Genomic DNA, 27916 nt, shown 5'->3' on the forward strand with positions numbered 1-27916 from the left:
CTCAGCCAGCTCTGGAAATGGAATGAAGCTTATTATTTACAGCTCAGCTCAATATGCAAGCAGAGAGTTACAATATATGCAGTTGTATGCAGAAATAGACAAGGTAAAAAGGTAGTACAGAAACACAACTCCCCTCCCAGAAACCTGAGTCATAGAATCATAGAATCAACCAGGTTGGAATCATAGAATCATAGAATCAACCAGGTTGGAAGAGACCTCCAAGATCATCCAGTCCAACCTAGCACCCAGCCCTAACCAATCAACCAGACCATGGCACTAAGTGCCTCATCCAGGCTTTTCTTGAAGACCCCCAGGGACAGTTCCTCCACCACCTCCCTGGGCAGCCCATTCCAATGCCAATCACTCTCTCTGTGAAGAACTTCTTCCTAATATCCAGCCTACCCTGGCACAACTTGAGACTGTGTCCCCTTGTTCTATTGTTGGTTACCTGGGAGAAGAGGCCACCCCCCACCTGGCTACAACTGCCCCTACAGCTTCTCTCCCCCTCCCCACTCGACCTTACCCCAGTCCCAAGAAAGAATAGAGGTTTGGCCAGAGGGTTAGGAAGCAAACTGGATTAGTCAGAGAGGGTAGAGAGAGATGCAGCTCAGAGCTCCCCAGCAGCAGTGCCTTACCTATGTTTTGATTCTTGTTCTTACCCATCTCAGCAAGCCTATGAGTGCAGTAGACATCACCACTGTTTTCCTTTCACAGCCTGTAATCTAGTCCTTCTCACCAAAACATTCTAGCCTGCTTCAAACTAGCACAATAGCCCAGAGAGCCAACTGTAGCCTGGGCTGCAGCAAGAGGAGTGCAGGCAGCAGGGTGAGGTAGTTTCTCCCTTTCTACACCACTCTGGTGAGACCCCACCTGGAGCACTGTGTCCAGTTCTGGAGCCTCTAGTACAAGAAATATCTGGAGGTGCTGGAATGTGTCCAGAGAATGGCCACAAGGATGATCCTCTGATCATCCTTGGAGCTGCTCTGCTGTGAGGGCAGGCTGAGAGAGTTGGGGTTGTGCAGGCTGGAGCTGCTCTGCTGTGAGGACAGGCCGAGAGTTGGGGTTGTGCAGGCTGGAGCTGCTCTGCTGTGAGGACAGGCTGAGAGTTGGGGTTGTGCAGTCTGCAGGGCTGGAGCTGCTCTACATGAGGACAGGCTGAGTTGGGGTTGTGCAGTCTGGAGGGCTGGAGCTGCTCTGCTGTGAGGACAGGCTGAGAGTTGGGGTTGTGCAGTCTGCAGGGCTGGAGCTGCTCTACATGAGGACAGGCTGAGTTGGGGTTGTGCAGTCTGGAGGGCTGGAGCTGCTCTACATGAGGACAGGCTGAGAGTTGGGGTTGTGCAGTCTGCAGGGCTGGAGCTGCTCTACATGAGGACAGGCTGAGTTGGGGTTGTGCAGTCTGGAGGGCTGGAGCTGCTCTACATGAGGACAGGCTGAGAGTTGGGGTTGTGCAGTCTGGAGGGCTGGAGCTGCTCTACATGAGGACAGGCTGAGAGTTGGGGTTGTGCAGTCTGGAGGGCTGGAGCTGCTCTACATGAGGACAGGCTGAGTTAGGGTTGTGCAGTCTGGAGGGCTGGAGCTGCTCTACATGAGGACAGGCTGAGAGTTGGGGTTGTGCAGTCTGGAGAAGAGAAGGCTCTGAGGAGACCTTATTTTGGCCTTCCAGTATCTGAAGGGGGCTACAAGAAAGCTGGGGAGGGACTTTTTAGGGTGTAAAGTAATTACAGGACTGGGGGGAATGGAATGAAACTAGAAGTGGGTAGATTCAGATTGGATGTTAGAAAGAAGTTGTTCAGCATGAGGGTGGTGAGAGACTGGCACAGGTAGCCCAGGGAGGTGGTGGAAGCCTCATCCCTGGATGCTTTTAAGGCCAGGCTGTATGAGGCTCTGATCTAGTGTGAGGTGTCCCTATCTGTGGCAGGAGGGCTGGAACTGGATGATCCTTGAGGTCCCTTCAAGCCCTGCCAGGTCTGTGGTTCTACACAGTAGAGCTTTTATTTGCAGTGCTCAGCTGTAGTCTGTCTGTCTGTGTGTGTCAATAATGCATCCCATGTATTTCCTAGGTTCCTATGTGCCTGAGGGCCTGATGATATCCTGTACATGGGACTATGTGACCTACTCCCCTGCAAACAGAAGCTACACCATGATTTTATGCTGCTGTGTGTTTTTTATCCCCCTGATTATAATATTCCATTGCTATTTATTTATGTTCCTGGCCATAAGACGCACTGGCAGGTAAGTGATGTAGCTGCCATCAGCCAATCTCCTTTCTCTTGCCTTCATTTCTTTAGCTGCTCAAAAACCTGATGCAGAAATTCATCTGAACTCAGGCAGATCAGGAAGAGAAAAAGGGGAAGTTGTTTTGTCAGTGTAAACACTGGAATGGGTACATGTATTTAGAATCATAGAATCAGTCAGGGTTGGAAGGGACCACAAGGAGCAGCCAGTCCCAACCCCCCTGCCATGCCCAGGGACACCCTACCCTAGAGCAGGCTGCCCACAGCCTCAGCCAGCCTGGCCTTAAACACCTCCAGCCATGGGGCCTCAACCACCTCCCTGGGCAACCCATGCCAGCCTCTCACCACTCTCCTGCTCAAGGTCTTTCTCCTCACATCCACTCTGACTCTCCCCACCTCCAGCTTTGCTCCATTCCCCTCACTCCTGTCACTTCCTGAGAGCCTAAAAAGTCCCTCCCCAGCTTTTTTGCAGGCTCCCTTCAGATGCTGGAAAGCCACAAGAAGGTCACCTGGGAGCCTCCTCCAGACTGAACAGCCATAACCCTTTCTGTCTGTCCTCACAGCAGAGCTGCTTGGAGGTCTCTTCCAACCTGCTTGATTCTATTCTATTCTGTTCTATCTTTCTCTACCTCTGAGAACAACAAAGGGCAAGGAATATGAATTTCCTTACCTCCCAGCCTGAAACCCTCCTTCTGTTAAGAACAGGCCAACAGCAGTCCTGTCCTGCAATCCCTGGATGTGTTTAAGGCCAGGCTGGATGTGGTTCTGAGCAGCTTGATCTAGTATGAGGTGCATGGCATGGAGGTTGGAACTGGCTGATCCTTGTGGTCTCTTCCAACCCTCACTAATTCACAGTATCACAGTATCTCAGTATCACCAAGGTTGGAAGAGACCTCACAGATCATCAAGTCCAACCCTTTAGCACAGAGCTCAAGGCCAGACCATGGCACCAAGTGCCACGTCCAGTCCTGCCTTGAACAGCTCCAGGGACGGCGACTCCACCACCTCCCCGGGCAGCCCATTCCAGTGTCCAATGACTCTCTCAGGGAAGAACTTTCTCCTCACCTCCAGCCTAAATCTCCCCTGGCACAGCCTGAGGCTGTGTCCTCTTGTTCTGGTGCTGGCCACCTGAGAGAAGAGAGCAACCTCCTCCTGGCCACAACCACCCTTCTATGCTTCACAGAGCACTCAGAAAAGAGGGATTCTTACCTTGCTGGCTGGGTTTTGTCTCCTGTGAAATCTTTCTGACCTTTCCAGCCCTGACAGTTCTCTGGTTCTATGAGTCTAGCTCAGTCCCACAGACAAAGGAACCTCAGCCAGGGTGCCTGGAGCATTTTACTACACAAATTTTCACCTTCTAGAGTTTTAACTACCAAAGGACTTAAGGAATTTAGAGGAAAGAAAGGTTAAATCTGCTTAATTTAGGATATTGCTGAGCTCTGAGCAACATGATCTAGAGTGAGGTGTCCCTGCCCATGGTAAGGGGGTTGGAGCTATATGATCAGGCTGCCCAGGGAGGTGGTGGAGTCGCCATCCCTGGAGGTGTTTAAAAGCAGAGTGGATGTGGTGCTTGAGGCTGTGGTCTGGTGCTGAAGGCTGCTGGGATGAAGGTTGGACTGGCTGATGCTGGTGGTCATTTCCAACCATAGGGATTCACAGTGCTGAGATGTTGTGCTGAGGGCTTTGGTTTAGTCAAGGACTTGTCAGTGTGAAACTAATGATTGGACTGCATCAGCCTGAAGGGCTTTGCCAGTCTAAGACACTCAGTGATCCTTGAGGTCCTTTCCAACTCTGACAATGCTGTGATTCTATGGAGATGTTTGCCCTCACTTTTTCACCCTCCTGCTGCCACAGCTGTCATGTTTGTCCCCTGGCAGAGATGTTCAGAGGCTGGGCTCCTGCAGCAGGAGATCCTACCTCTCTCAGTCCATGAAGAACGAATGGAAACTGGCAAAAGTGGCTTTCGTGGTCATCGTTGTCTACGTCTTGTCCTGGTCTCCCTATGCCTGTGTCACCTTGATTGCTTGGGCAGGGTAAGTGGAAATCTGATCCAGCTGTAAATGTGATTCTGGCTGTTGCCTCCAAGGAGCTTTCCCTTCTGAAGGGTTTTAAATAGCTGTTAGAGGTGATTCTGCATTCTACACTGCATCCTGCTGGACACAGCCAGGAAAGGGGATATTTGTTTATGCATTTTAAAACTACTGTCATCTTTTCTCTGTCTTTCTGGAGCACGTTTTTTGTTCCCTCCACCTCCCCATCACACTGTGCTGAGTGTGAATTGAATCATAGAACCAAGCAGCTTGGAAGAGACTTCGAAGCTCAGCCAGCCCAACCTAGCACCCAGCCCTGCCCAAGCAACCAGACCATGGCACTAAGTGCCCCAGCCAGGCTTGGCTTCAACACCTCCAGGCACAGCGACTCCACCACCTCCCTGGGCAGCCCATTCCAATGCCAATCACTCTCTCTGGCAACAACTTCCTCCTAACATCCAGCCTAGACCTCCCCTGGCAGAGCTTCACACTGTGTCCCCTCCTTCTGTTGCTGCTTGCCTGGCAGCAGAGCCCAACCCCACCTGGCTACAGCCTCCCTGCAGGCAGCTGCAGACAGCAATGAGCTCTGCCCTGAGCCTCCTCTGCTGCAGGCTGCACACCCTCAGCTCCCTCAGCCTCTCCTCACAGGGCTCTGCTCCAGGCCCCTCCCCAGCCTTGCTGCCCTTCTCCAAACACCTTCCAGCACCTCAACATCTCTCTGCAATTGAGGGGCTCACAGCTGGACACAGTAAGCTTTCTGTCAAGCGTCAGCCTCTTGCCTGAGCCAGGAATGAATGAGTGGGTGAGTGTCAGGGATGTGTCCCAGCACAAAAGCAGTAACCCAGGGCACAGCTGTGTGTAAATGTTTCTGCTTTGTTGCAGCCGAGGCCACACCCTGACACCGTACTCCAAGTCTGTGCCAGCAGTCATTGCCAAGGCCTCTGCCATCTACAACCCCATCATATATGCCATCATCCACCCAAGATACAGGTACAGTACTGTAGCCTTTTAAGCTTTCCTGGAGCTCACACAGCCCAGTGGAACAGAATTTAGGCTGCCTCCCGCTCTCTCCTTCTCCCTGTATGGAAGAATTAGGCAGAAGAGTAAAAGGTGTGAAACAGCCAAAGAGGAGCCTTGCACTGGTTTGGAAGTCAAAAGCAACCTTTTGGCTTTTGGTTAAAATGATTTAAGAGAAGGGCAGTGATGGTTTGGGAGTTACCCACCCCTCTACTCTCATGAAATCACCCAGACTAGGCTCAGCCAGCTGGCAGTTAAGGAGTGAAGCTTTGTAGTCACAGCTCAGCACAAGATTCAAGCAGAGAGTTACAACAGTTACAGCTAGAGACAGGAATAGACAAGTTAAAGGTAGTATAGAAACACAACAGCCCTGCCAGAAACCAGAGTCCCCAGGAGGGGCTCCCAACCACCCTGCCACCTTCTTTCCACTCCTTTACCTTATCCCAGACTTTGCCTTATGTGCAAGGTGAGGTTGGAGGATCAGCCAGGAGGGTTAAAAGCAGAAGGATTAGTTGGGTTTTAGGAGGTATTTCTATCAAGACACCTCCTCAGCAAGGATTCAATCTTCAGTGCTCCTTATCAAGTGTGATGGTTTGGGAGTTACCTCCCCTCCCTACCTCCTATGAAATCACCCAGACTAGGCTCAGCCAGCTGGGAGTTAAGGAATGAAGCTTTGTATTCACAGCTCAGCACAAGATACAAGCAGAGAGTTACAACAGTTACAGCTAGAGACAAGTCAGAGGTAGTGCAGAAACACAACAGCCCTGCCAGAAACCAGAGTCCCCAGGAGGGGCTTCTGACCCAAACTTCCTCCCCTTTCCCTCTTTCCCTCCCTTCAGGAATAACCAGATAATTCCCTGTCTGTCTCTTGTGATAAGTCTGGATAGATATGAGGTGAGATGTTAAAGGGACAACAAGGAGGTTAGAAGAAAAAGGGTTAAGTTGCATTAAAGAGTTAAGGCAGAGACAACCACAGGGACCAGACCAGCAGAGAGAAGGAACAGAACTGTTCCTGGCTCAGGAGCAGTGTGGGCAGCAGGACAAGGGAGGTTCTTCTGCCCCTGTGCTCAGCACTGCTCAGGCCACCCCTGCAGTGCTGTGTCCAGTTCTGGGCTCCTGAATTGCAGAGAGATGTTGAGGTGCTGTAAGGTGTTTGGAGAAGGGCAGCAAGGCTGGGGAGGGGCCTGGAGCAGAGCCCTGTGAGGAGAGGCTGAGGGAGCTGGGGGTGTGCAGCCTGCAGCAGAGGAGGCTCAGGGCAGAGCTCATTGCTGTTTGCAGCTCCCTGCAGGGAGGCTGTAGCCAGGTGGGGTTGGGCTCTGCTGCCAGGCAAGCAGCAACAGAACTAAGGGGACACAGTGTGAAGTTGTGCCAGGGGAGGTCTAGGCTGGATGTGAGGAGGAAGTTGTTGTCAGAGAGAGTGATTGGCATTGGAATGGGCTGCCCAGGGAGGTGGTGGAGTTGCTGTGCCTGGAGGTGTTGAAGCCAAGCCTGGCTGGGGCATTTAGTGCCATGGTCTGGTTGCTTGGCCAGGGCTGGGTGCTAGGTTGGGCTGGATGAGCTTGGAGCTCTCTTCCAACCTGGCTGATTCTATGACTGTGAAACTGAGAGCTGAGCAGTGTGTGAGAAGTGAGTTGTCTTATCTATATTTTGACTACTTGCATTTCTCAGCAGAAGAATGAATGATAGAGGTTACTGTTGGTCTTTTTTCTTTGTTCTCCCAGCTAAGGATTTAATTTCTCACACTAAAATATTCCACTTAGCCTCAAACCAGCACAGGAAGGTGACATAAAGGAAGGGTATAGATAGAGATATACACTGTCCCAGCCCACATCCTGGTCTCCAGGCTGGTGACACATGGGTTTGATGGGTGCAGCACTGGATGAATAAAGAACTGGCTTGGTGGCTGCACCCAAAGAGTGGCTGTCAGTGGCTCCATGGCCAAGTGCAGGCCAGTGACAAGCAGAGTCCTTCAGGGATCAGTCCTGGCACCAGTCTTGTTCAACAGCTTTGTGGCTGCCATGGACAGAGGCACTGAGTGCAGCCTCAGCAAGTTTGCTGCCCACACCAAGCTGTGTGGTGCAGCAGGCAGGCTGGAGGGCAGGGATCCATCCAGAGGGAGCTGCACAGGCTGCAGAGGTGGGCACAAGCCAAGCTCAGGAGGTTCAACAAGACCAAGTGCAAGGTCCTGCATCTGAGTCAGGACAATGCCAAGCACAAATGCAGGCTGGGCATTGTGGCTGGAGAGCAGCCCTGAGGAGAGGGACTTGGGGATGCTGCTGGAGGAGAAGCTCAGCAGGAGCCAGCAGTGTGCACTTGCAGCCCAGAAAGCCAAGCAGAGCCTGGGCTGCAGCAGCAGAAGTGTGGCCAGCAGGGCCAGGGAGGTGATTCTGCCCCTCTGCTGTGCTCTGCTGAGACCCCACCTGGAGTCCTGCATCCAGCTCTGGAGCCCCTGGGACAAGAAGCATGTGGAGATGCTGGAGTGTGTCCCTCTTACAGTGAGGACACAGACAATTGTAAGAGTTCTGTGTGTCCTCACAGACAGAACTGAAAGAGTTCTCTCACCTGGGGGTGCTGGTGGCTAACAAGTTACCCATGGCACAGCAATGTGCCCTTGTGGCCAAGAAGGCCAATGGGATCCTGGGGTGTATTAAGCAGAGTGTGTCCAGCAGATCCAGGGAGGTTCTCCTGTCCCTCTACTCTGCCCTGCTCAGACCTCATCTTGAATACTGCATTCATTTTTGGGCTCCCCAGTTGCAGAGGGACAGGGATCTGCTGGAGAGGGTCCAGCAGAGGGCTAGGAGGATGATGAGGGGACAGGAGGGCATGGCTGGTGAGGAGAGGCTGAGGGACCTGGGGCTGCTTAGTCTGGAGAAAAGAAGACTGAGAGGGGATTGGATCAATGTTTATAAGTATCTGAGGGCTGCCAGGAGGGGGGGACAGGCTCTGCTCACTGCTGCCTGGGATAGGACAAGCAGCAATGGGTGTAAGCTGCAGCACAGGAGGTTCCAGCTCAACACAAGGGGGAACTTCTTTGCTGTAAGGGTCCCAGAGCCCTGGCACAGGCTGCCCTGAGAGGTTGTGGAGCCTCCTTCTGTGGAGCCTTTCAAGGCCTTTCTGGATGTGTTCCTCTGTGATCTGTGTTAGGATTGTCCTGCTCTGGCAGGGGGGTTGGACTGGATGATCTCCTTGGGTCCTTTCCAACCCCTAATATCCTGTGAGTGATCCTGACACAGTATTTGAGGTGGGGTCTCAGCAGAGCAGAGTAAAGGAGGAGAATCACCCCTCCTGCTCTGCTGGCCACACTCCTGCTGATGCAGAAGGACACTGCATCCCAGTTGAGGTTTCTGGGTTGCACTGCTGGCTCATGGGGAGCTTCTCAATAGATTTTCCTGCAAGCCTTTCAAAGCTTCTCTACCACAAAGGGATGGTGCATGGAAAGGTGAGAGGAAGGGTGGTGGTGGGTAGCTGGGTAAGAAAGGTGCTGGATGGATAAGCGCCGCTAGGGGGCAGAGCTTGGCTTCACTGCCAGCTTTGCCTCACCCAGCACCCAGCTGGGTGGGAAAGAGCTGGAGCTGCCCTGCTGTGAGGGGAGATGGAGGGAGCTGGGGCTGTTCAGTCAGGAGAGAAGGCTCCAAGGTGTCCCCCAAAGGATCAGTGCTAGGCCCAGTCCCGTTCAATATCTTTATTGATGATCTGGAGCAGGGGATTGAGTCCAGCATCAGTGAGTTTGCAGATGACACCAATCTGGGAGCAGCTGTGGAGGTGTTGGAGGGTAGGAGAGCCCTGCAGAGGGACCTGGCCAGGCTGGATGGGTGGGCAGAGGCCAATGGGATGAGACTGAACAAGGCCAAGGGCAGGGTTCTACACTTTGGTCACAACATCCCCAAGCAGCACTACAGGCTGGGGACAGAGTGGCTGAGAGCAGACAGGCAGAGAGGGAGCTGGGGGTGGTGGGAGAGAGGAGCTGAAGCTGAGGCAGCAGTGCCCAGGTGGGCAGCAGAGCCAATGGCATCCTGGGCTGGCTGAGGGGCAGCCTGGGCAGCAGGATAAGGGAGATTCTTCTGCCCCTGTTTCTTCTGCTTTAGTTAAATTGTGATCCTCAAGATAATTCTTAAGGCTGTCTTACCCATCCAGCTCTTCCAAGCTCTTCCCAAGGCTCAGAATCATAGAATGGGTTAGGTTGGAAGGGACCTCAAAGATCAGCCAGTTCCAACCCCCTGCCATAGGCAGGGACACCTCCCACTAAATAAGATCACTCAAGGTCTCATTCAACCTGGTCCTGAACACCTCGAGGGAGGTTGTGGAGCACAGAAGCACCCAATGGAATCAAAGATCACCTTGGATGATTCTGTGCTCCACAACCTCCCTTGGCAGCCTGTGCCAGTGTCTCACCACCCTCACTGCAAACAACTTCTTCCTAACATCCAGTTTCAGTCTCCCCTCTGCCAGTTCAAACCCATTCCTCCTCCTCCTCTCATTACCAGACCTTGTCAATAGTCCCTCCCCAGCCCTTCTGTAGCCCCCCTCAGACACTGGAAGGCCTCTCCAAGGTCTCCTCCAAGCCTTCTCCTGCAGAGCCCCAACTCTCTCATCCTGTCCTCAGAGCAGAGCTGCTGCAGCCCTCTCAGCATCTTGGTGGCCTCCTCTGGACTGGCTCCAACACTTCCATGTGCTGCTTGTGCTGGGGGCTCCAGAACTGCCCCCAGGACTGCAGGTGGGGTGTGAGGAGAGCAGAGCCAAGGGAGAGAAGCCAGTTGCTAGTTAGGATTTTCCACTAGGTTTACCACACTGTTTCCATGAAGTTTTAAGACCTCCTGAATTGAGACAGAAGTCATGCTGAGGTCATGTCACCACATCACTTTTCCAAGCCACAACATTTTGTTTAGCCTGGAGAAGAGGAGGCTCAGGGCAGAGCTCATTGCTGTCTACAACTACCTGAAGGGAGGCTTTAGCCAGGTGGGGTTGGGCTCTTGTGCCAGGCAAGCAGCAAGAGAAGGGGATACAGTCTTAAGCTGTGCCAGGGCAAGTCTAGGCTGGATGTTAGGAGAAAGTTGTTGTCAGAGAGAGTGATTGGCATTGGAATGGGCTGCCCAGGGAGGTGGTGGAGTGGCTGTGCCTGGAGGTGTTGAAGCCAAGCCTGGCTGGGGCACTTAGTGCCATGGTCTGGTTGCTTGGCCAGGGCTGGGTGCTAGGTTGGACTGGCTGAGCTTGGAGCTCTCTTCCAACCTGCTTGATTCTAGGATTCTCTCACTAATGTGCCTTTATTTTTGCCCCCCTCCCATTCCACCCCTCCCCTGCCCTTTTCCTTCAGGAAAACCATCCACAATGCTGTTCCCTGCTTGAGGTTCTTGATACGGGTGTCAGATAACGACCTCCTGAGAGGCTCTTTGAATGAGTCATCGTTCAGGACCTCTCTCTCCAGCCATCACTCTCTAGCTGGCAGGACCAAGAGCACTTGCATTGCATCAGTTTCCACTGGAGAAGCTGTAAGTCTTTTCTTGTTTCCACTAAGGGAAGTGAATCTACTATTTGTCTGACTCTGCAAACACATCTTCCACCATGGCCAAGGGAAAGGTGGGGTGGTAGCTGCATTTCCTTTGGGTCCTGTGAGGTTCTTCTTGCAAAGGGGGTTCAATCATGGTGATTTGTCATCAGTAAAAGCACTCAAGACCACCATGTCTGGGAAGGAATAATACACTGCAGCAGTTCCAGGCTGGGAGGTGATCTCCTGGAGGGCAGCCTTGTGGAGAAGGAGCTGGGAGTGCTGGTGGATAACAAATCCAGTGTGGGACAGCAATGTGCCCTGGTGGCCAAGAAGGCCAATGGGGTCCTGGGAGTCATTAAGAAGAGTGTGGCCAGCAGACCCAGGGAGGTTCTCCTCCTTCTCTGCTCTGCCCTAGTAAGGCCTCACTGAGAATACTGCATCCAGCTCTGGACTCTCCAGTTCAAGAGGGACAGGGATCTGCTGGAGAGAGTCCAACACAGGGCTACAAGGATGCTGAAGGGGCTGCAGCACTGCCTGAGGAGGAAAGGCTGAGAGCCCTGGGGCTGCTTAGGCTGCAGAGGAGAAGGCTGAGAGGGGATCTGAGCAATGTCTCTCAAGAGCTGAGGGCTGTTGGTAGACAAAGCACTGGAAGAGGCTGCCCAGGAGGATTGTGGAGTCTCCCTCTCTGCAGATATTCAAAACCCTCCTGGATGTTTTCCTGTGTAATCAGCTCTAGGAGATACTGCTGTGGCAGGGAGGTTGGACTGGATGAGCTTTGGAGGTGCCTTCCAGCCTATGCCATTCTGTGACTCTGTAGTGCTAATTGCTCTTTACTGGGTAGCCTCAGCTCTAAGGTGTGTGAAGCTATGGATGCTTTGGAGATGAGAATCCTCCTTCTCTGCTTGTGCTGTATTCCAGCAGCACTCCCAGGAACCACAGAGTCATAGAATCAAGCAGGTTGGAAGAGAGCTCCAAGCTCAGCCAACCCAACCTAGCACCCAGCCCTGCCCAACCAACCAGACCATGGCACTAAGTGCCCCAGCCAGGCTTGGCTTCAACACCTCCAGGGATAGTGACTCCACCACCTCCCTGGGCAGCCCATTCCAATGCCAATCACTCTCTCTGGCAAGAACCTCCTCCTAACAACATCCAGCCTAGACCTGCCCTGGCACAACTCCAGACTGTGTCCCCTCCTTCTGGTGCTGCTTGCCTGGCAGGAGAGACCAACTCTACCTTGTTCCCTGGGCAACCTGTGCCAGTGTCTCACCACCCTCACTGCAAACAACTTCTTCCTTACATCCAGTTTGAATCTCCCCTCTGCCAGTTCAAACCCATTCCTCCTCATCCTGTCATTACAAGACCTTGTCAATAGTCCCTCCCCAGCTCTCCTGTAGCCCCTTCCAGATGCTGGAAGGCCACAAGAAGGTCACCTGGGAGCCTCCTCTTCTCCAGACGGCACATCCCCAACTCTTTCAGTCTGTGCTCACAGCAGAGCAGCTCCAGCCCTCTGATCAAGCCAGTGGCCCTTCTCTGGACACTTGGAGCTAACCTGCCCTGCTGGTTCAATTTTGTTTGCAGGTCACTGACTACAGAGTGATGCAACACGTGCCCAGCTGTGATGACCTCACCAGCTGCAGAATACCCAGGCTGTCCTTGCAGTACGAGGTCAGTAGTGCACCATGGCAATAGCCTGGCACTAAACCACTAAAGAGTATATTTTGGTTTGGGTTGCTTGACTCTTTGACCCAGCAAAGCCCCTCCACACAGCTGTATTCCCCTCGAGACCATGAGAGCTGCCTGCCTGCTTACACCTCAGCTTCATTTGCTGGTTGTAGATGAGATGGAGTCAGGTAGAAATATGTTCACACACCTGTCAGGGATGGAAGGGACCTGTTCCAAACCCCTGCCATAGGCAGGGACACCTCACACTAGAGCAGATTGCCCAGAGCCACATCCAGCCTGGCCTTAAAAACATCCAGAGATGAGGCTTTCACCTCCTCCCTGGGCAACCTGTTCCAGTCTCTCACCACCCTCATGTTGGAGAATTTCTTCCTAACATCCAATCTGAATTTACCCACTTCTAGTTAGGCTCCATGCCCCCCAGTCCTATCACTACCTTACACTCTAAAAAGTCCCTCCCCAGCTTTCTTGTAGCCCCCTTCAGATATTGCAAGGCTGCAATAAGGTCTCCTGGGAGCCTCCTCTTCTCCAGATTGAACAGCCCCAACTCTCTCAGCCTGTCCTCATAGCAGAGCAGCTCCAGCCCTCTGAGCATCCTCATGACCCTTCCCTGGACATGTTCCTGCACCTCCAGATCTTTCCTGTAATAGAGGCCGCAGAACTGGATGCAGCACTCCAGGTGGGGTCTCACCTGAGTGGAGTAGAGGAAGAGAATCACATCCCTCCAGCTAGCTGGCAGACCAAAACTGTCACCTCCAGGAGGGATCTCAGCAGAGCAGTGCAGACTTCAGGTTACACATTTCCATGTTTCCAAAGTGTTTTGCTCCTGTTACCTTTTAGTTTTCCTTGACTTAAAGTTTATTCCTAAATTGTCTCCCCATTAATTCCTTTCTTTGATGTCAAATGAAGGAGTTTCAGCTGGGCCACCCATCCTGATGCAGGAAGCTTTCTGTTCTTCACCACTGGTCCCTGTTTGGGTTTAGTTGTCTGGGTTAGCAGGTCATTGTGTGTGTTTGGTTGGAGTTGTTGTTTAAAAAGTCAGGCTAATGTGGAGGTTTGGAGCCCTTAATATAGGAAGGCCATGGACCTGATGGACTGGGTCCAGAGGAGGGCCACCAAAATGCTCAGGGGGTTGGAGCAGCTCTGCTATAAGGACAGGCTGAGGGAGCTGGGGGTGTGCAGCCTGGAGAAGAGAAGGCTTCAGGGAGACCTAATAGCAACCTGCCAGTACCTGAAGGAGGCTACAGGAAGGCTGCAGAGAGACTGTGCACAAAGGCCTGCAGGGACAGGATGAGGGCAGTGGCTTCACACTAGGGGCAGCAAAGATTTAGATTGGATGTTAGGAACAAATTCTGCACCATGAGGGTAGTGGAAGACTGGATCAGGTTGCCCAGGCAGGTGACTGTGGCCCCATGCCTGGAGATATTGAGGGTGAGGCTGGAGAGGGCTGTGGGCAACCTGATCTAGTTGAGGGTGTCCCTGCTGACTGCAGGGGGGTTGGACTGGATGAGCTTTGGAGGTCCCCTCCAACCCAGGCCATTTTATGACAAAAGGCTTTAGCCTTTGGTACAACTTTGTCTTAGGACTCTGGAATAAAACCCCTGGTGCCAGCAATGTGCTTGCACTGCCTGTGTTGGACAGATGAAGCCAAAAGTGATTGTCCTTGGGTCAAGTGACAGAGCAGTGCAGCTGGGCAGATTTTAGCTGAAACAGCAGCTACTGAAGTAAAAGTTAAGCTCCAACAACTCCTGCATCACAGCAGGACTATTGAGTGTTCCTCTGGAGCACTGATGGGTAGGAATAGCAATCAACACTGCAGAGCACACAGCTGTTGCTACCAACACTTGCCTTGGTGTGCTGTGTGGCTGTTTGGGTGAGAAAGACAACAGAGCTGTGAGTCTTATCAAGTTGCACATACAGTTTGATTCTTCAGGGGAGGAGAAATGCACTTGCAGCACAGAGAGTCAATTTTATCTTGGACTGCATCAAGTTCTGCAGCCTCTGTTACAGGAGAGATCTGGAGGTGCTGGAAGGTGTCCAGGGAAGGGCCACAAGGATGATCAGAGGGCTGGAGCTGCTCTGCTATGGGGACAGGCTGAGAGAGTTGAGGCTCTTCAGTCTGCAGGAGGCTCACTGTGACCTTGTTCTTCTAGAACATGTCCAGAGAAGGCCCACAAGGATGCTCAGAGGGCTGGAGCTGCTCTGCTATGGGGACAGGCTGAGAGAGTTGGGGCTCTGCAGCCTGGAGAAGAGAAAGCTCTGAGGAGACCTTATTGTGGCCTTCCAGTATCTGAAGGGAGCTACAAGAAAGCTGGGGAGGGACTTTTTAGGCTGTCAGGTAGTGATAGGACTAGGGGGGGAATAGATCCAAGCTGGAGGAGGAGGATTTAGGTCAGATATTAGGAGGAAGTTGTAGAGCATTAGGGTGGTGAGAGACTGGCACAGGTTGCCCAGGGAGGTGGTAGAAGCCTCATCCCTGGAGGTCTTTAAGGCCAGGCTGGATGTGGCTCTGGGCAATCCAATCTAGTGGAAAGTGCCCTTGTCCATGGCAGTGGGGTTGGAACTGGCTGACCCTCGAGGTGCCTTCCAGCCCTGACACTTCTGTGCTGCTGTGTTTAACTTTCGAGCTTCTCCCCAGGAGACTTCTGACTGTGAGAGCTGTGTTAGGGCAGCTTTTCATTTTCTGTGACCAGTTTCTGCTTGAGTGGAAAACTCTGAGGCCTTTCAATGTTTGGGAGAGGCTACACAGCCTGCTGACATCTTTCATTGTTTGTGACTAGACATGGAGTGATGTAGAGCTTGACACTGTGGAGCCAGCTCATAGGAAGCTGCAGCCTCGCCGAAGCCGCTCGTTCTCAACAAGCTGGAGACAGGAGAAGAAAGATCTGCTCCCAAAGACCTGCAGCTGCGATGCAGAGAGGGCAGAAAAGGTCAGCAAAGCAAAACCTCTGCTAGGGACTCCTCATTTCCATGTTCACCTTCTTTCAGCACATCAGTTCTGGAATATGAATTTAACCTCTATACCTACATGATTCATCCGTAGGCTTCATTCCAGTGGCACCATAGAAGGGTTTAGGTTGGAGGGCACCTCAAGGATCAGCCAGTTCCAACCCCCTGCCATAGGCAGGGACACCTCCCACTAGAACAGGTCATTCAAGGCCTCATCCAACCTGGCCCTGAACACTTCCCTGGGCAACCTGTGCCAGTGTCTCACTACCCTCACTGCAAAGAACTCTTTCCTAACATCTAGTTTGAATCTCTCCTCTGCCAGTTTAAACCCACTTCCAACCTGGTCCTGAACACCTCCAGGGAGGTTGTGGAGCACAGAAGCACCCAATGTCATCAAAGATCACCTTGGATGATTCTGTGCTCCACAACCTCCCTGGGCAACCTGTGTCAGTGTCTCACCACCTTCACTGCAAACAACTTCTTCCTAACATCCAGGTTCAATCTCCCCTCTGCCAGTTCAAACCCATTCCTCCTCCTCCTGTCATTACAAGACCTTGTGAAAAGTCCCTCCCCAGCCCTCCTGTAGGCCCCTTCAGATACTGGAAGGCCACTCCAAGGTCTCCTGGAAGCCTTCTCCTCTCCAGGCTTCATCCTTGCTCTTATTTCTCTCATTGCTATTAATGAGAATGTCAATAATTATTTGTTGTTCACTGTGATATGTTGCTTGGTTTTAGAAAGCCAACATCAGCTCCTAGCTCTATAGCAGTATATCCCTTACTGCCTGATCTCTCACGTTGTGCCAGGGCAGGTCTAGGCTGGATGTTGTTAGGAAGTTGTTGGTAGAGAGAGTGATTGGCATTGGAATGGGCTGCCCAGGGAGGTGGTGGAGTTGCTGTGCCTGGAGGTGTTGAAGCCAAGCCTGGCTGGGGCACTCAGTGCCATGGTCTGGTTGCTTGGCCAGGACTGGGTGCTGGGTTGGGCTGGCTGAGCTTGGAGCTCTCTTCCAACCTGCTTGATTCTATGACTAAAGCATAGTCAGTGGCATCACAAGGAAGAAGTTGACTTCTTTGTCTACCCCAGCTCTGGTCCTTCCCACCTTGTGGCAGCCTCTGTTTGTTACATAGCCATGACTGCAAAAGAGAGCCTGAGGTGCTAGAAGCCTCTCTTCTTCTTATCAGTAAAATTATGAATGGACATTAAATCCATTAGAGGTCTTACCATTAAAATGTTCTATTTTTGTTGAGGTGGAAGATGAGAAAGAAACTCCCACTCCTCCCTAAGGGTGGGGGAGTCTGGCAGCTGCCACCCTTCCCTCACTGAAAGAGGAGACGGTGAGTACTCACTGCACCTTCTGTGGATGCATCATGCTTGTGGCTGATGCTTGGCATGATGCTGCCCAGAAGCACCTCCTTCCTGAGGAACTGCCAAGGGTAGCAGCAGCAGCAGCAGGTCACTTGGGAGTCAGCTTCTGCCATAAGTTCCAAAGTGAATACTTGCAGGGGTGGTAAAAGGTCCAGCCCATACCAGCTGTTGAGAGAAGACAGATGCAGGTTTACACCCTCCTGCTTGTGGCTGGGCTGGGGAGCATGCACTTAGTGCTGGAGGCACACTTCCATGGGTCTCTTCTGATGTGCTTATCCAAATACTCACTTCCTGAGCAGGTACAGCATCTGTCTGCTTCAGCCTCCTCTGCTCCCTTCCAGCTCTGAAACTAATTGTCTGGAGACAGCATTGTTGAAGGAGAAGCTGTTCTGGAATTTCCCAGCCCTCTGATAACCCAGTTCTTGCACACATCTCTCTTACCTTCTTGCATGTGTCTCCCTAAGATCAAGTTCTCAGAAGCCTTGGGTTTGTCCTCCATTTGTTATGAATCCAGCTGAAGCTGGGGAGGGGCCTGGAGCACAGCCCTGTGAGGAGAGGCTGAGGGAGCTGGGGGGGTGCAGCCTGCAGCAGAGGAGGCTCAGGGCAGAGCTCATTGCTGTCTGCAGCTGCCTGCAGGGAGGCTGTAGCCAGGTGGGGTTGGGCTCTTGTGCCAGGCAAGCAGCAACAGAAGAAAGGGACACAGTGTGAAGAATTAGTTCAGGGCTTGCTGAGCCACCTGGACACCTACAAGTCCATGGGACCAGATGGGATCCATCCCAGGGTGCTGAGAGAGCTGGCAGCTGAGCTGGCCAAGCTGCTCTCCATCATTTTCCAGCAGTCCTGGCTCACCAGAGAGGTCCCAGGAGACTGGAAACTGCCAACGTGGTCCCCATCCACAAGAAGGGTCAGATGGAGGAACCTGGGAACTACAGACCTGTCAGCCTGACCTCAGTGCCAGGGAAACTGATGGAGCAGGTTAGCTTGGGGGTGATAAGAGCGCACCTGAGGGATGGCAAAGGGCTCAGGTCCAGCCAGCATGGGTTTAGGAAGGGCAGATCCTGCCTTTCTAACCTGATCTCCTTCTCTGATCAGGTACTCGCTTGGTGGCTGTGGGGAGGCCTGTGGATGTGTCTATCTGGGCTTCAGCAAGGCCTTTGACACTGTCCCCCACAGCAAACTGCTGGCTAAGCTGTCAGCCCATGGCTTGGGTGGCAACACTCTGTGCTGGGTTAGGAACTGGCTGGAGGGATGAGCCCAGAGAGTGGTGGTGAATGGTGCCACATCCAGCTGGCAGCTGTCACTAGTGGTGTCCCTCAGGGATCAGTGCTGGGCCCCATCCTCTTTAACATCTTCATAGATGACCTGGATGAGGGCATGGAGTCAGTCATCAGCAAGTGTGCAGATGACACCAAGCTGGGGGCAGATGTGGCTGGGTTGGAGGGCAGAAGGGCTCTGCAGCAGGACCTTGACCGCCTGCACAGATGGGCAGAGTCCAAGGGGATGGCTTCAATAGCTCCAAGTGCAGGGTGCTGCACTTTGGCCACAGCAACCCCATGCAGAGATACAGGCTGGGGTCGGAGTGGCTGAGAGCAGCCAGACAGAGAGGGATCTGGGGGTGCTGATTGATACCTGCCTGAACATGAGCCAGCAGTGTGCCCAGGTGGCCAAGAGAGCCAGTGGCATCCTGGCCTGCATCAGGAATGGTGTGGCCAGCAGGAGCAGGGAGGTCATTCTGCCCCTGTACTCTGCACTGCTTAGACCACACCTTGAGTGCTGTGTTCAGTTCAGGGCCCCCCAGTTTAGGAGGGACATTGAGATGCTTGAGCGTGTCCAGAGAAGGGCAACGAGGCTGGGGAGAGGCCTTGAGCACAGCCCTACAAGGAGAGGCTGAGGGAGCTGGGATTGGTTAGCCTGGAGAAGAGGAGGCTCAGGGGAGACCTCATTGCTGTCTACAGCTACCTGAGGGGAGGTTGTGGCCAGGAGGAGGTTGCTCTCTTCTCTCAGGTGGCCAGCACCAGAACGAGAGGACACAGCCTCAGGCTGTGCCAGGGGAGATTTAGGCTGGAGGTGAGGAGAAAGTTCTTCCCTGAGAGAGTCATTGGACACTGGAATGGGCTGCCCGGGGAGGTGGTGGAGTCGCCGTCCCTGGAGCTGTTCAAGGCAGGATTGGACGTGGCACTTGGTGCCATGGTCTGGCCTTGAGCTCTGTGCTAAAGGGTTGGACTTGATGATCTGTGAGGTCTCTTCTATCCCTGATGATACTGGGATACTGTTGTGGCAGGGGAGGTCTAGGCTGGATGTGAGGAGGAAGTTGTTGGCAGAGAGAGTGATTGGCATTGGAATGGGCTGCCCAGGGAGGTGGTGGAGTGGCTGTGCCTGGAGGTGTTGAAGCCAAGCCTGGCTGGGGCACTTAGTGCCATGGTCTGGTTGATTGGGCAGGGCTGGGTGCTAGGTTGGACTGGATGAACTTGGAGCTCTCTTCCAGCCTGCTTGATTCTATGATTCTATGGTGTGGTTGATTGCATAGGGCGGGGTGGTAGGTTGGACTGGGTGAACTTGGAGATCTTTTCCAACCTGGTTGATTCTATGATTCAACCCATTCTTATTCTACATTGCTTCACAAGTCTCCAAATCGACTGGAAGGTGACTTGCAGAGGGTACTACTTGGGTAGAAAGAAACTGAGAATGCTTTTAAACTGGTGGTGCTTCTGCCACCTGAAGAGCAGGGCAATGTGTCCTAAACAACAGCAGCAAAAGGGCCAAATGAGGCACTTCAGATAAACAGTTTGGGATTGTTACTCTTTGGCAAACTAAGATATGTGAACAAAGCCTTAAAAAAGCCCCAAGCATTCATTTTCAGGATTTTTCATCCCAGTTTAAATAGCAAACACCTTCCAAAAAGATATTGGTAAGCTTTGTTGTAAGGGGACCTAAAGGAGGGCTGGGAAGGGACTACTGACAAGGTCTTGTAATGACAGGATGAGGAGGAATGGGTTTGAACTGGCAGAGGGGAGATTCAAACTGGGTGTTAGGAAGAAGTTGTTTGCAGTGAGGGTGGTGAGACACTGGCACAGGTTGCCCAGGGAGGTTGTGGAGCACAGAATCACCTAAAGTGATCAAAGAAGCTCTTTGCAGTGAGGGTGGTGAGACACTGGCACAGGTTGCTCAGGGAGGTTGTGGAGCACAGAGTCACCCAGTGTGACACAGGATTAAGGAACACCTAGCAGGGTTGGACTCAGAGCTAATTTCTTAGATGGGAAAAGCCCTTCAAGATCATCAAATCCAATCATTAGTTTCACACTTACAAGTCCTTGACTAAACCAAACCCCTCAGCACAACATCTCATCCCTGTGAATCCCTATGGTTGGAAAGGACCTCCAGCATCAGCCAGTCCAACCTTCATCCCAGCAGCCTTCAGCACCAGACCACAGCCTCAATCACTAGGTCCTTAATCACTAGACCATAGACTTGATGATCTCTGGAGGTGCCTTCCAACTCCTAACACCCTTAGCAGTGACCTGGCAGTGCTGGGTTGATGGTTGGACTGGAAGATCTCTTTTACAAGCAAACCATTCTGTGATGCTCTGTATGACAGCACTGAAGCTTACATCTCTGCTGCAGGTTTCGCTCTCCTCCAGCTGCTTGGAGAAGGTGCTTGAGCAGCCAGTGGTACACAGCCTGCCAGAGACACTCGTGACCTGCTCCCTGAGGACAGCTTCTCTGCCTATTGGGTTGAACAGCCACGGTGTCAGCAGAGGAGGAGACTCAGATGCTTTGCAGAGGGTGCCTAAGGAAAGCCTCGCTCCCGGACTGCTGGGCTCCGTCGTCACCAGCGCAGTCCCTCGCATTGTCATCGTTCCTACCTCTGACACCAACCTCCTTCAGGAGGAGCTGAAAGAGGAAGAGACCCAATTGCTCCACTTTCACAACAAAACCAGCAGTCTTCTGGACTTGGAAGGGCTTGGCTCATCCATGGATTTCCGTGATGTGATTGAGAAATTCCTGTCCTAAGTTTGCCACGAGAAGACTTTGCACTGATTCTGTTCTTGGCATCCTCTGCTTCCTTACAGCAAATAACCAAAGCCTTGTAGGTGAGGCCATCAGGAGTGTTTGTGTGCTCAGATCATAGTATCACAGTATCATCAAACAAACTCACTGCCTGCAGAGGAGGACCAAAAGTATTTCACAGTATCATCAGGGTTGGAAGAGACCTCACAGATCATCAAGTCCAACCCTTTAGCACAGAGCTCAAGGCCAGACCATGGCACCAAGTGCCACGTCCAGTCCTGCCTTGAACAGCTCCAGGGACGGCGACTCCACCACCTCCCCGGGCAGCCCATTCCAGTGTCCAATGACTCTCTCAGGGAAGAACTTTCTCCTCACCTCCAGCCTAAATCTCCCCTGGCACAGCCTGAGGCTGTGTCCTCTTGTTCTGGTGCTGGCCACCTGAGAGAAGAGAGCAACCTCCTCCTGGCCACAACCTCCCCTCAGGTAGTTGCAGACAGCAATAAGGTCTCCCCTGAGCCTCCTCTTCTCCAGGCTAACCAATCCCAGCTCCCTCAGCCTCTCCTCGTAGGGCTGTGCTCAAGGCCTCTCCCCAGCCTCGTTGCCCTTCTCTGGACACGCTCAAGCATCTCAACGTCCCTCCTAAACTGGGGGGCCCTGAACTGAACACAGCACTCAAGGTGTGGTCTAAGCAGTGCAGAGTACAGGGGCAGAATGACCTCCCTGCTCCTGCTGACCACACCATTCCTGATGCAGGCCAGGATGCCACTGGCTCTCTTGGCCACCTGGGCACACTGCTGGCTCATGTTCAGGTGGGTATCAATCAGTACCCCCAGATCCCTCTCTGGCTGGCTGCTCTCCAGCCACTCTGACCCCAACCTGTATCTCTGCATGGGGTTGCTGTGGCCAAAATGCAGCACCAGCACTTGGAGCTATTGAAGCCATCCCCTTAGACTCTGCCCATCTGTGCAGGCGGTCAGGGTCCCGCTGCAGAGCCCTTCTGTCCTCCAACCCAGCCACATCTGCCCCAATATGGGGACCATTAGGCAGCCTTTAGCTTTCCCTTTGTCCACACCATCTCAAGCATTGGAGAGAGGCTTCCTTTCAGATTAGACTGGAGGAAATGAGCAGTGGAAGATCTGCCTGTGCAACGATAAAGTGCCATCAGCTGAGCCAGCTTTGGGGTGCCCTGGTTTGTAACCACAGGTGGAGCTGCCAGCAGCAGGCAAAACCTCTGAGGGAGATCAAGGAGAGCTGCTGGATGTTCCTGCTACTGTTTCATGAAGCAGCATTCCTGTTCCAACAGCTGTCTGCTGGAGAGTGATGGGATGCTGTGAAATGCAATGAGCCCACAGCTTGCACCAGTCCCAGCGGTCACCCAGAGTGAGATGGTCTGAACTGTCCTTTCATCAAATCACATTTTCAGCACTGCTTTGGTTTGCAAAGGGTTGGAAGGGACCACAAGGAGCAGCCAGTTCCAATCCCCCTGCCATGCCCAGGGACACCCTACCCTAGAGCAGGCTGCACACAGCCTCAGCCAGCCTGGCCTGAAACACCTCCAGCCATGGGGCCTCAACCACTTCCCTGGGCAACCCATGCCAGCCTCTCACCACTCTCATGCTGAACAGCTTCCCCCTCACCTCCACTCTGACCCTCCCCACCTCCAGCTTTCCTCCATCCCCCCCCAGTCCTGTCACTCCCTGACAGCCTCAAAAGTCCCTCCCCAGCTTTTTTGGAGGCCCCTTCAGATCCTGGAAGGCCACAAGAAGGCCACCTGGGAGCCTCCTCTGCTCCAGCCTGCACAGCCCCAACTCTTTCAGTCTGTGCTCACAGCAGAGCTGCTGCAGCCCTCTGAGCATCCTCCTGGCCCTGCTCTGGACACTCTCCAGCATCTCCACATCCCTCTTGTCATAGAGGCTCCAGAACTGGATGCAGGATAGAAAGTATTTTCAGCCTGAAGAAGAGAAGGCTTTGAGGAGACCTTGGAGTGGCCTTCCAGTATCTGGAAGGGGCTACAGGAGGGTTGGGGAGGGACTATTGACAAGGTCTGGTAATGACAGGAGGAGGAGGAATGAGTTTAAACTGGCAGAGGGGAGATTCAAACTGGATATTAGGGAGAAGTTGTTTGCAGTGAGGGTGGTGAGACACTGGCACAGGTTGCCCAGGGAGGTTGTGGAGCACAGAAGCACCCAGTGTGATCAAAGAAGGTATTTGCAGTGAGGGTGGTGAGACACTGGCACAGGTTGCCCAGGGAGTTTGTGGAGCACAGAAGCACCCAATGGTGATCAAAGATCCCATTGGGTGCTTCTGTGCTCCACAACCTCCCTGGAGGTGTTCAAGGCCAGGTTGGATGAGACCTTGAGCGACCTGTTCTAGTGGGAGGTGTCCCTGCCTATGGCAGGGGCTGGAACTGGCTGAGCTTAGAGGTCCCTTCCAACCTAAACCATTCTATGACTCTATAAATGTCATCAAACAAACTGATGGTGAAACTGGGGAAGTGAGTGCTTGGGATTCAGTGCCATAAGCCTCCCTTTTACCTCACCTGAAGGTAGAAATGCCAGGTGCTTGGTGCTAAAGGACACACTGTTCCCTGCAGAAGCATTTAGGAGCACCTTCAGTCACAGACTTGATCAACTGTGGATCCTGACGACTCTGTGACTCAAAGGGTGAATATTCACAGCTGGATTAACAGGTCATTGAGAACAATAAAACCCTCCCTGCTTTATCTCTTGCCCCTTCAGAGGAGATGCTTCTCCCCTCCTCCTCTAAAATGATCCACACTTACCATGGTGTTGACTAAAGGATTTACAGATCACAGGATGCTGAGGGTTGGAAATGACCTCTGGAGATCTCCCAGGCCAATCTGAGAGCTGTTGCTAGTCCTGTGGGGGCCTGTCCCAGCCCCAGTGGTGCACCTACACATGGGTTAATGCAATCCTCACATAGCTAATTTCCTCAGAAATCATAGGAGCACAGGACTGGGGTTGGAAGGGACCTCTGCAGATCTTCCAATCCAAGCCCACTGCCAGAGCAGGACCAGAGGATCTAGCACAGGTCACATAGGGCTGGAAATGCTCCAGACAAGGAGACTCCACAACCTGTGTCACCCTTACACTCAACAAGTTCTTCCTCATGCTGAGGTGGAACTTCCAGTGCTGCAGTTTCCAACCTTGACAGGTGCCAAGCTTCCTACTGCAGCCAGGAATCACACCAAGGCCATCTGCATCCAGCTCAGACTTTCCAAAGGCAATTCTTCCACTCCAGGACTGGCACAGCAAGCAGGCAGGGCAAAGGTCAGCTACTGGGATGGAGATGTGCTCACCTACAGCTCCTCGGTGCCAGGCATCCTCTGCATGGTGCTGGCCTCAGTGAGTAATGCAACATGAATTCAACACAATGCTGGTGGAAAAGAGGGAGGCTTAACCCCAGACTAAACACACTGTGCTGACATTTCCAGTTCTTTGCATTGCTTTTCTGGACCTGTTGTCTCTGCTCTGGTTTTGGGGGGAGGAGTGTTTTGGTCTGATGTCAGCCGTGCAGTTCTTGTCCTCCTCCTCTTTAATGTCCTCCACTGCTGCTCCTTTCTTCTTCAGCCAGCTGTTCAGAAGTGGCCTGATAAGGCTTCCAAGTTCTCTGTCTGACTTTTACTGTTGTAATTACTCTAAATAACAACAAGAGAACCTATTCAGTGTTCCAAGGTATAAAAACTTGCCCTGGAGGAGATATTGCACTCAGATGTCAACAGCCCTGTACAGGGGAAAATGTAGGCAGGCTACAGCTGCCATTTCCAATAGGATGGAGTCAGCCCTAAAAGAAGAGTCAACAAACTCCTGCCTATCACAGGCTCACAGGGTGTTAGGGGTTGGAAGGGACCTTTGGAGAGCTTCCCAGTCCAAGCCCCCTGTCACAGCAGGAGCAGAGAATCTAGCACAGGTCCAACAGGAGCTCATCCAGACAGGGCTGCAAAGGCTCCAGAGAAGGAGACTCCACAACCTCTCTGGGCAGCCTGTGCCAGGGCTCTCTCACCCTTACACTCAACAAGTTCTTCCTCATGCTGAGTTGGAGCTTCCTGTGCTGCAGTTTCCATCCCTTGCCCCTTGTCCTGTGGCAGGGCAGAGGTGAGCAGAGGCTATCCCTGTGCCTGCCTTCCTGACCCCCAGCCCTCAGCTCTTGACAGACATTGCTCAGATCCCCTCTCAGCCTTCTCCTCTGCAGCCTAAGCAGCCCCAGGGCTCTCAGCCTCTCCTCCTCAGGCAGTGCTGCAGTCCCTTCAGCATCCTTGCAGCCAAAGTTTTCCATTCTACTCACTAGTCTCCCTTCCAGTAATCCCCTCTATGTATGCTGCTACTAACAAGAAAGTCTCAGAAAACCAGTGGGCTTGGGGGATGTGAAAAGGTTTTCCTCACTGTCATACTCTTAAAAGTCATTTACAATTAATGCCATTCTGGCCTCTCACTGCAAGAGAGAGATTGAGGAGCTGGAGCAGGGCCAGAGGAGAGCAACAAGACTGGGGAGGGGGCTGGAGGGGAAGGCTGCTGAGGAGAGGCTGAGGGAGCTGGGGGCATGCACCCTGGAGGAGAGGAGACTCAGGGGGGACCTTAGCACACTCTGCATCTACCTGAAGGGAAGCTGTAGTAAGGTGGGGGTCAGGCTCTGCTCCCAGGCAACTTGTGACAGAATGAGAGGGTATGGCCTGAAGCTGTGCCAGGGGAGGTTAGGTTGGATGTTAGGAAGCACTTTCTGATGGAAAGGGGAATTGGACACTGGAATGGGCTGCCCAGGGAGGTGGTGGAGTTGCTGTCCCTGGAGGTGTTGAAGGAGAGCTTGGCTGTGGCACTCAGTGCCATGGTCTGGTGGATGTCGTGATGTTAGGTGATAGTCTGGGCTGGGTGATCTCAGAGCTCTATTCCAGCCCAGTGCCATGCTGTGGTGGTGTTAGGTGATAGTCTGGGCTGGGTGATCTCAGAGCTCTATTCCAGCCCAGTGCCATGGTGTGGTGCTGTTAGGTGATAGTCTGGGCTGGATGATCTCAGAGCTCTACTCCAGCCCCAGTTGTTCTGTGCTTCTGTTTCTGAAGCTAATGCCAGGATGAATGTTCACTCACACTGCTGCAGGCTGCAATGCTGAAGCAGATGGCAGCACAGGGGACAAAGATGTGTGAAATTCCAGGCAGAATTCTCACATTCATCTCTTTTCAGAAAGCCACTCACAGAGTCTGTGAGCCTGAAGCTGACCAGCACAAGGCAGAAACCTGCTGCAAAGCTCTGTGCTTAGACAAGCTGGCAGTGGCAATGTACAGTGCTGACTGTGGCTGCCCAGGTCACAAAGGAATGTGCTGCTTCACACCCGTGGAATAAACACACCTGAGGAGTTAAACTGAGCTATAGTGGGTGCTTGATTTCTTGTTTCATTGTTAGGTACCTGTGCCAGGGAGACTGAAGATGTTGAGCCAAAGCTGTAACCTTTGTTGGAGCAACTCTGCTACAAGGACAGGCTCAGGGAGCTGCAGTTCTTCAGCCTGGAGAAGAGAAGGCTCCAGGGAGACCTAAATGCAGCCTGGCAGTGCCTGGAGTGGCTGCAAGAAGGCTGCAGAGAGACTGTACAAAGGCCTGCAGGGTCAGGACAAGGGCAATGGCTTCAACCTAGAGCAGAGCAGATTTAGACTGGACATCAGGAGCAAGTTCTGCACTGTGAGGATAGTGGAACACTGGAACAGGTTGCCCAGGTAGGTGGTTGTGGCCCCATCCCTGGAGATCTTCAAGGTGAGGCTGGAGAGGGCTGTGGGCAACCTGACCTGGTCGAGGATGTCCCTGATGAATGCAGAGGGGTTGGGCTGGCTGAGCTTTGCAGGTGCCTTCCACCCCAACCCATTCTAAGATTCCATGATTCTGATCCAGTGAATGGTTATGTAAATCCATCACCTGGTGTCCAGGAGCAGCTCCCCCCAGGGCACTGGGAAAGGCCAACTGGAATTCTTCACTGTGAGCTGACGAGGCACCCGACCAGGCTGTCCAGAGAAACTCTGGATGCTCCATCCCTGGAAGTGTTCAGGCTTGGATGGGGCTTTGAGCAACCTGGTCCAGTGGAAGTGTCCCTGCTCAAGGCCAAGGGATGGGGACTAGGTGGTCTTTAAGGTCCCTTCCAGTGCAAGTCCATGAAAAAACAGCAATCCACCACCCCCCTTCTGCTGATAACTTCAGCTTCTCCAGCTCACACACCCTGGGTGCTCTCATGCTGCTGCCAACTAAGCTGCACCCCCCTGGCTGGCTGCAAAGGCTGCGTGGGGCAGACAGGCAGGTCCTTGGGCATTTCAGCTCTTCCTCAATCCCTCATCAGTGCTTTATGGGCTTGGTAGCATACCTGGACCATAGCTACACCCCACCCAGCCTCTCTCTCCACATAATGTTTGCCATGGCTGTCTCCACATCCACTCAGTGGCAGCTTTTGCCACGTTTCCCCAGTCCCACTAGCAGCAAACAATGGACAGCAGTGGCACATGGTGGTGAGGTTGGAACTAGATGATCTTTGTGGTCCCTTCTGCCACAACAGGCTCCTGGCAGAGCTGGCTGCTGTGGCTTGGACAGGTTCACTCTGATATGGGACAAGAACTGGCTGGAGAGACACCAGAGAGTGCTGGTGAGTGGTGCCACATCCAGTTGGCAGCTGGCACTGGTGGTGTGCCCCAGGGATCAGTGCTGGGCACAGGCCTGTCCAATATCACTACTGACGATCTGGAGCAGGGGATTGAGTCCAGCAGCAGTGAGTGTGCAGATGGCACCAAGCTGGGAGCAGCTGTGGAGGTGTTGGAGGGTAGCAGAGCCCTGCAGAGGGACTTGGCCAGGCTGGATGGGTGGGCAGAGGCCAATGGGATGAGATTGAACAAGGCCAAGGGCAGGGTTCTGCACTTTGGCCACAACAACCCCAAGCAGTGCTACAGGCTGGGGACAGAGTGGCTGAGAGCAGGCAGGCAGAGAGGGAGCTGGGGGTGCTGGGAGAGAGGAGCTGAAGCTGAGGCAGCAGTGCCCAGGTGGGCAGCAGAGCCAATGGCATCCTGGGCTGGCTGAGGAGCAGTGTGGGCAGCAGGACAAGGGAGGTTCTTGTGCCCCTGTGCTCAGCACTGCTCAGGCCACACCTTGAGTGTTGTGTCCAGTTCT

The 27916-nt window shown here is 53.0% G+C and overlaps 1 protein-coding gene across 2 annotated transcripts in view; it reads left to right on the top strand.

Annotated features, from left to right (window-relative positions):
- LOC135178408 (melanopsin-like) overlaps positions 1 to 20938 on the top strand; it is a 54861-nt gene extending 33923 nt beyond the window's left edge. Inside the window, exons 6-12 of one of the 2 annotated variants that reach the window (XM_064149362.1) lie at positions 2061 to 2232; positions 4112 to 4267; positions 5147 to 5254; positions 10593 to 10767; positions 12345 to 12431; positions 15227 to 15376; positions 20379 to 20938. In XM_064149362.1, the coding sequence (XP_064005432.1) occupies positions 2061 to 2232; positions 4112 to 4267; positions 5147 to 5254; positions 10593 to 10767; positions 12345 to 12431; positions 15227 to 15376; positions 20379 to 20768 (1238 nt within the window). In that variant the 3' untranslated portion in view covers positions 20769 to 20938. The remainder of the gene's footprint in view (positions 1 to 2060; positions 2233 to 4111; positions 4268 to 5146; positions 5255 to 10592; positions 10768 to 12344; positions 12432 to 15226; positions 15377 to 20378) is intronic. The other variant, XM_064149363.1, reaches the window with a different exon arrangement.
- Positions 20939 to 27916: the final 6978 nt, after the last annotated feature.

The sequence above is a fragment of the Pogoniulus pusillus genome, chromosome 9, assembly GCF_015220805.1.
Source record: "Pogoniulus pusillus isolate bPogPus1 chromosome 9, bPogPus1.pri, whole genome shotgun sequence".
Classification (NCBI taxonomy): domain Eukaryota; kingdom Metazoa; phylum Chordata; class Aves; order Piciformes; family Lybiidae; genus Pogoniulus; species Pogoniulus pusillus.